The 8,766-nt window shown below is 40.9% G+C and overlaps 1 protein-coding gene across 1 annotated transcript in view; it reads right to left on the reverse strand.

The window, feature by feature from the left end:
- Positions 1-4,622: 4,622 nt before the first annotated feature.
- The window catches only part of WDR27 (WD repeat domain 27), a 124,786-nt gene continuing 120,642 nt past the window's right edge, over positions 4,623-8,766 (reverse strand). Inside the window, exons 23-24 of the mRNA XM_006876183.1 lie at positions 5,370-5,468; positions 4,623-4,703 (exon numbers count right to left, since the gene is read on the reverse strand). Coding sequence (XP_006876245.1) covers positions 4,623-4,703; positions 5,370-5,468 — 180 coding nt within the window. The remainder of the gene's footprint in view (positions 4,704-5,369; positions 5,469-8,766) is intronic.

Genomic DNA, 8,766 nt, shown 5'->3' on the forward strand with positions numbered 1-8,766 from the left:
CTCTAAAATCAAGAAAGGTGTGTGCCAGGGGTATATTTTTTTTACCATACTTAGTTCATCTGTATTCTGAGTAAATAATCTGAGAAGCTGGATTATCTGAAGAACATGGCATCAGGGTTGGTGGAAGAATCATTAACAACCTGCAATATGCAGCTAATACATTGCTTCTTTAAAGCAAAGAGGCCTTAAAATACTTACTGATGAATACTGAAGACCACAGCCTTCAGTCTCAGTTGCAACACAATGTAAAAAAAAAAAAAAAATTCTTCACCACTAAATCAATAAATAACATCATGATAAATGGACAAAAGATTGAAGTTTTTCAAGAATTCATTTTGCTTGAATTTACCATCAACCCTAATGGAAGGAGAAGTCGAGAAATCAAGTAACGTATTGCATTAGGCAACGCCGCTACACAAGAGCTCTTTATCTTTGTTCAAGAGCAAAGACAAAAGTTTGAGAACTAAGGTGCACCTGAACCAAGTCATGGTATTTTCAGCAGCCTTACATGCATGTAAAAGTTGGGCCATGAATAAGGAACACCATAGTAGAATTTACGCATTTGTGTTATGGAGTTGTTGAAGACTAGCTAGAGCACCATGGACTGCCAGAAGATCTAACAAATCTGTGTTGGGGGAAGTAAGACAGAATGCTCCTTAGAAGTCAGGATGGCTAGACAACGAATCTCAAATTTGGACAAATTAACAGTAGCAACAACAATGAGCTTAAATGTAGCAACAACTGTGAGGATAGTCCGGGACCGGCAGTGTGTTGTTCTGTTGTTCATATTCAATGGCACCTAACAATAACAACTGAGCCAGTATCTTGAATTTGAACTTCTAGTCTCATAAACTATGAGAAAACAAATAAATGTTTGTTCAAATTAAAAAAAAATAAAAAATTTTGTTAAAGATAATTTAAAAACGGCTTCAGCAGTACCTTGACAGGGACTTGCCAGAGGTTAAGGCTGGATTTAGATGGGGACATGGAACAAGGTTTAGCATTGCTGATGTCAGATGGATCTTGGCTGAAAGCAGAGAATACCAGAAAGACGTTTACCTGTGCATTATTGTCCACACAAAGGCTTTCACTTGTGTGGATCATGACAAGCTCTGGACAAGCTATATGGACAATGGAAACATTGAAGTTACCAAAGAGAATGAGGATACCAGAACACTTAATTGTGCTCATGAGGATCCTGCACATAGACCAAGTGGCAGTTGTTTGATCAGAACAATGGGATACTGAATGGTTTAAAATTAAGAAAGGTGTGCAACAAACAGGGTTGTATTCTTTCACCATACTTATTCAATCTGTATGCTGAACAAATAATCCAAGAAACTGGGTTATATGAAGAAGAACGTGGCATCAGGATTAGAGGGTGACTCATTAACAACCTGTGATATGCAGATGATATGACCTTGCTTGCTGAAAAGAAAAAGGACTTAAAACACTTATTGGTGATGATCAAAGAGCACAACCTTTGGTATGGGTTACACCTCAATGTAAATAAAACATAAATCCACACAACTGGATCAATAAATAACATTAAGATAAATGAAGGATCCCCATTGAATAGTTTTCATCTTGTCTAGAGGGGTCTGGTTAAAAGAGATGGGGATAAGATTCTTATGATATAATAGTGAGTAACTGTTATCATGACTAACTGCGACTGTCACAACTGTAAAGGTAGAAGTTTTGTAACAAAAACGGTGGAGTAGTTAATCTTACTGTCCAGAAACAGAGGACCCTAGGATCATCAAGGGAGAAGAGCATGAGCGGAATGCAAGACCTTATCCAGAGAAGCAGTGACACCAGAGATGGAGGCAGAGATGGGGACATGGAGAGAGGGAGCAGCTGAGGACTCTAGATTCATGGAAAGAGAGAGACTGAGAGCTGGCAGCCAGGAGGCAGACTTGCAGAATGTGCCCTTTGGTGGTGTAAATTATTATATATGTGTCGTGTTTAAAAAAAATTTTTTTTTAATTTAAAAACAAAGATAAATGAAGGAAACATTGAAGTTACCAAAGTCTTCATTTTGCTCAGATCAACCATCAATACTCATGAAAACAGCAGTCAAGAAATCAAACAATATGTTGCATTAGGCAAATCTGCTGCACAAGACCTCTCTCAAGAGCTCAGGAGCAAAGATGTCAGTTTGAGGACTAAGGGGAGCATGACCCAAGCCATGTTATTTTCAATAACCTCATATGCATATGAAAGTTGGACAGTGAATAAGGAAGACCACAGAAGAATTAATGCATTTTTGTTATGGTGTTGGAGAAGAATATTGAAAGTACCATGGACTGCCAGAAGAACAAACCGATCTGTGTTGGAAGAAGTACAATCAGAATGCTCCTTAGAAACCAGGATGGCCAGGCTTTGTCTCTCATACTTTGGACATATAGGAGGCTCAGTCCCTGGAGAAAGACATCAGGCTTGGTAAAGTTGAAAGTCAGCAAAAAAGAGGGAGATCTCCAACAAGATGGATTGGCACAGTGGCCGCAGCAATAGGCTCAAGCGTAGCAACCACTGTGAGGTTGGTGCAGGACTGGGCAGTGTTTCATTCTGTTGTGCATAGGGCCACTTTAAACCAGTTCCAACTCTAGGGCACTTAACAACAAACCAACGGATTGAATACAAATGCTCATATATACACAAGTCAAAAAATTTCCCTCATACTAAGAAAATCCGTCACTTTAGCATTGTACAAGCATGTAACTAGCACCATATGACAATTTGTCATATAAAAACTCAACCATAATGGTACCATTCACATTGTAAAGGGAACTTCTCACTGGTTCATCACCTCTAGTTTTATTTAACTACAAAATCACAGTCCTCTCTGATATTTTCATATTGTCCCACAGCACCACCAGAGTTCCTAGGTACAGTACACTGTTGTTAAGTACAGCTGAGCTGGTTCTGACTAAGAGTGACCATGTACAGGTTTCCAAGGAGCAGCTACTGGATTTGAACCAACAGCTGTGTGATGAACAGTCCAGTGCTTATCCTACAGTGCCACACCAGGACTCTAACATGCAGTCTGATCTCGTTTTGGGAATAGGTGAAACATAATCTAGATGTATATCCCAATATTTTTTTTTAAAAGGAAGAAAAATACAAATCCAAGTCTCCTCCAGTGGTAGACGAAAAATTAAAATTCAGGTCAATAAAGGAATGGAACCCCATCCAGAATCTTCTGAGGTGGGAAATTTCCACTTGAAAGGACAAGCAGACCAGCCTGGAGCCACTAGAAGAATAGAGGATAGTTCTTGAAAGAAAGACTAGCAGGAAAAATTAAAAAAACAGTAACAGCAGTCTAATTGACTACTACAAAAAGAAGCAAGCTGTTCACCCGGGAGCAATCAAGGCAAGCAGTCAGGTCCCCTCAGGGAAAACCTACTTCCAAGACTGAGACTCAAGGGTAATACACAAGCAGGCATGTGGTCTTGCTGGTGACCATGTTGGTCACCAGTAAGGGGAAGTGGGGGAAAAACAGCAGTGAAGATGTGAGCTAAGTTCAACCACGTTCAATTGACTCCTGTGAACCTGGGTTGAGACCTGGTTGGCCAGCAGTATGGCAAAACCTGGGGACTCCTGGGCTCAGAGACAGGGGCAAGGCCACAGAGCAGTAGAGTGGAGAATGAAGCATCCAGCTCATATGAAGTGAGGGATGATGCACAAGAACACCAATACTTGCAGATAGTACCCACTTGACCTGGCTTAAATAGCTGGATGATCAGAACTCAACTAGAAGAAGAAAGAAGAGGAAAAAAAATAGTAATCCACTACAATTTGATGAACTTGACCTACACCTATGGGTGTAGTACCTCAAAGAGGGAACAAATCTTCACAGCAAAGATCATTCCCACCCCCTCAATACACAGGATACACTGGGATGGGCAACATGGACATTGGCTACCCAATATGGGGGGTGGTGGCTACAAAGGCCAGAAGTGACTGGTTTACAAGCTTTCAAGAAGGAGCCTATTTCTAGAGGGTTCTGGGAAGGTAGACTCTCCACTGAGTGATTTGCAATCTGTCTGGACAGGCCTGATGAAAGGAGATGGGGATAAGACTTTTGTGGTTCAATAGTGAATAATTGTTATCAGGACTGACTGTGAGGGTTGGAAATGTAAAGGTAGTCATTTTGTAACAAAAGGAGGGGAGGGGTTGATCTTGCAGTCCAGTAGCAGAGGACCCTGGGACCATAGGGGGAGAAAAGTGAAGTGCGGGACCCTATCCAGAAAAGCAATGACACCAGAGATGGAGGCAGAGATGATGACGTGGAGAGATGGAGTGGCTGGGACTCCAAACTCAGGGAGGGAGGGGGTCTGTGTGCTGACGGCCGGGTAGCAGGCTTGCGGGGTGTCCCCTTTGGTTTTTTGATGATACATGGAGGGAATTGTAATCATTGCAATTAAACGAAATCTGATAGTTTACATGGGAGAACATCAGCTTTACATTCATCCTATCACATAATTCACAATAAAACCTTTAAAAAAAAGAGTAATCAAAATAACTAATGAAAGGAATGGAATCCTGAGAATCCCTGAAGGGGAAGTGCAGATGTAACTGTGTGGTCAATGACAGGAAGAGACTGGCTTGCAATTTTCAATCTACACCAAGGACAAAGCAGGTGTCAGGCACTGTAGCAGGCCCTGGATGGCAATAGTTCCTTGCTTAGTGAAAATGAGCAGCTAAGCAAACAGGGGGGTTCTATTCTTATGCAGATGCACAAACACAGATTCACACACAAGTCTAAATCACACAGCATTCTTCTCCAAATCAAGGTTTCCAAAAAGAAAATGAAATTGATATTTAGCATTCAAATATTCTTACATCTTCTATGCACATTAATCACATGACAGCATCTTCTAGAGCGTGTTTCCTTGCACATGAGTAACATGACTATCTACTACTCAGTACAACTGATCTGAAATTGATGCTTATTTCTTTTCACATTGTCTCCTAATTAAGAAAGTTACTTTAAATTTTATGGACCCCCTTCGACATCAAATTCCTTCCATAATAATTTCCAAACTCTGTTTTTACTCACTTCCTTCCTTTGATTTTAACTTCTATGTTCATACTAGTGCAACATATAACTAACTGTATGTGCTCTGGATATTTCCATGTTTGCTCTATCTCTGTTTCTGTTATGTCAATTATGCAAAGGCACTTAGTGACAAGCACTTTCATTAGTAGCAGAAAATACACAAGATGCCCTTATCCTGGCACTCCGTGAAAACTGGTATGGCTTCTTAGATGGGAAGTCTCACCAAAATACAGTCTAGCCAATCAAGAACACGATGCAAGACTTGTGTGGAGTGGAGGTGCCCCCCACCCACCCAGTAAGACCATACCTGGGGAGCAGAGGGGTTGAAGGCCACCTGAATAACTGTGTCTGTGTGTCCTCCCAGCCTGCGTGAGAAAGTACTGGAACCCATTTCATATACATAGGCCTAAAAAAAAAAAAATTGTTTAAGAGCATTTATCTTAGCAGAGACAAAATTAACTAAATTGAGCCAACTAGGATTATATTCTGGAGTCCTGGTGTGGCACTGTGGGTTAATGCGCCAGACTGCAAAGCCGTTTGAACTGTAAGGTCGGCAGTTCAAGTTCACCGGTCACTCCTCAGAAACCCTAAAGTGGGCTGCTATGAGTCACAACCGACTCGACAGCACACAACAACAACAGGATTGCCAAGTAAGAATCATAGCAACAATTGTCACAACTGACAAAATGTGAACAAAGTTGCAGAACTGAATGTATGAAATACGGATCATCTCTTTTCCCTTTTACATTTGTAAGCTGTTGATGAATTAACACCATGCCTGGCATTCCGTTAGAGTAGAGAGCCCTGGATAGGATAAGCACTGGACTGCAAGGTTGGTCTGAACTACAAGGTCGGCAGCGCAAACTCACCGGCTGCTTCTCAGAAACCCTATATAGGATGGTTATGAGTCAGAACTGACTCAACCGCACTTAACAACAACAACAATTTCCTGTCATAAGTCTTCTCCATACCTATGAGCAGTTTCAAATACATGTTCACACCTGACGACCAATTATAAGGAAGGTGTACAGATTTGAAGGCGCCTTGGTGACACAGTAGGTTAAGCACTAGGCCAAGGTCAGAGGCTGAAACACACAAGCAGTTTCCTGGGAGAAAGAAGAGGTTGTCTACTCCCGTAAAAATGTATAGCCCCCGAAACCCCATGGGGCAGCTCTGCTATGTGAGGGGGACTGTGAATCTGCACCGGTGTGATGGCAGTAGGTGGCAGCAGGTTTGTATTACAATCTTAATGTGAAGTCCCAAATTGAGTCAAAAAAATAAATATATATATATATATTATATTGTCTTTTCCCATAAACTGATAGTACAGTATGAGCTACCGTCCCACTAATTGGCTTAGAATTTCAACAATTCAAGTAAAATTATCCTATGTCCTGATGTAGCACTGTAGGATAAGCACTGGATTACTAACTGAAAGGTAGGTGGGCCAAACCCACCAGCTGCTCCTTGAAACTCTACAGAGTCGCTATGAGTCAGAACTCATTTGACAACCCTTAACAACAACGAAAACACTGATAAAGAGGTATAAGGTGAGGCCTGAAAATGTTCATTCCTACCAAGATCCTAGGTACTGATGGTGCCCGTCAGGAGAATACGGAGTTTTGTTGTGCTGAGCGCCGCCGCGACCACTCGTCTCTCACTTTGTCATACGGTGGTGGCTTGTGAGTTGCTGTGATTCTGGAAGCTATGCCGCCAGTATTTTAAATACCAGCAGGGTCACCCATGCTGGACAGGTTTCAGATGAGCTTCCAGATGAAGACAAATTAGGAAGAAGGAGTGACAAACCACTTCCGCATATTTAGTCACTGAAAACCTTATGAACAGCAGAGAAACACTGTCAGATATAGTGCCAGAAAATGAGCCCCTCATGTTGGAAGGTACTCAAAATGCAACTGGGGAAGAGCTGCCTCCTCTGAGTAGAGTTGACCGTGATGATGTGAATGGAGTAAAACTCGTGGGAGAAAAGCCCACGGGACCTTCATTTGTTGATGGGGCACAACTCAAAATGAAGAGAAACAGCTGTAAACATCCATTGAAAATCGGAACATGGAATGTATGAAGTATAAATCTGGGAAAGCTGGAAGTTGTCAAAAATGAAATGGAACACATAGAGATCGATATCTTAGGCATTAGTGAGCTGAAATGGACTGGTATTGGCCATTTTGAATCTGATGACCACATGCTTTACTATGCCGGGAATGACAAATTGTAGAGATATGGTGTTGCATTCATTGTCAAAACGAACATATCCAGATCAGTCATGGGGTACAATGCTGTCTATGATAGGATAATATCCATGCACCTACAAGGAAGACCAGTTAATACCACTATTATTCAAATGTACGCACCAACCACTAAAGCCAGTGAGGATGAAATAGAAGAATTCTACCAACTTCTTCAATCTGAAATTGATCAAACATGCAATCAGGATGTATTGATCATTACTGGTGACTGGAATGCAAAGACTGAGAGCTAAGAGGAAGGAGCAGTAGTTGGAAAATATGACCTTGGTGATAGAAATGATGCTGGAAAACGCAAGATAGAATTCTGCAAAACCAATGATTTGTTCATTTCAAATACCTGCTTTAAACAGCATAAGAGATGACTATACACATGAACCTCACCAGATGGAATACATAGAAATCAAATTGACTACATCTGTGGAAAGAGTCAATGGAAAAGCTCACTATCATCAATGAAAACAGGGCCAGGGGCAGACTGTGGGACAGACCATCAATTACTCCTATGCAAATTCAAAATAAAGCTGAAAAAAAATGAAAACAAGTCCACGAGAGCTAAAATATGACCTTAATATATCCCACCTGAATTTAGAGATCATCTGAAGAACAGATTTGATACATTAAATGCTAAAGGCGGAAAACCAGAAGAGTTGTGGGATGACATCAAGAACCTTATACATGAAGAAAGCAAAAAGTCATTGAGAAGACAAGAAAGAAGGAAAAGGTCAAAATGAATGTCAGAAGAGACACTGAAACTTGCTCTCCAGTGTAGAGATGCTAAAGCAAATGGAAGACATGAGGAGGTCCAAGATCTGAACAGAAAATTTCAAAGATCAGCTCGGGAAGATAAAGCCAAATGTTACAACAAAATGTGCAAAGATCTGAAATCAGAAAACCAAAAATGAAGAACATGCTCAGCATTTCTCAAGCTGGGGGAACTGAAGAAAAAATTCAAGCCTCGACTTTCGTTATTGAAGTCTGGGCAAATTATTGAATGATGCAGAAAGCATCAAGAGAAGATGGAAGGAATATACAGAGTCACTGTACCAAAAGGAAATGGTTAATGTTCAACCATTTCAAGAGGTAGCATATAATCAAAAGGCAATGATATTGAAGGAGGAAGTCCAAGGTACATTGAAGGAATTGGCAAAGAACAAGGCACCAGGAATTGATGGAATAAAAATTGAAATCTTTCAAGAAAGTGATGCGGCACAGGAGGCATTCATTCATCTCTGCCAAGATATTTTGAAGACAACTATCTGGCTGACTGATTGCAAGAGATCCATATTTATGGCCATTCCAAAGAGAGGTGACCCAACAGAATGCGGAAATCATCGGACAATCTCTTTGATATCTCAAGCAAGTAAAGTTTTGCTAAAGGTAATAAAGAAACGGCTACAATCATACATTGACAGAGAACTTCCAGAGGTTCAAGCTGGATTC

Source organism: Chrysochloris asiatica, unplaced genomic scaffold (assembly GCF_000296735.1).
Source record: "Chrysochloris asiatica unplaced genomic scaffold, ChrAsi1.0 scaffold00361, whole genome shotgun sequence".
NCBI lineage: Eukaryota > Metazoa > Chordata > Mammalia > Afrosoricida > Chrysochloridae > Chrysochloris > Chrysochloris asiatica.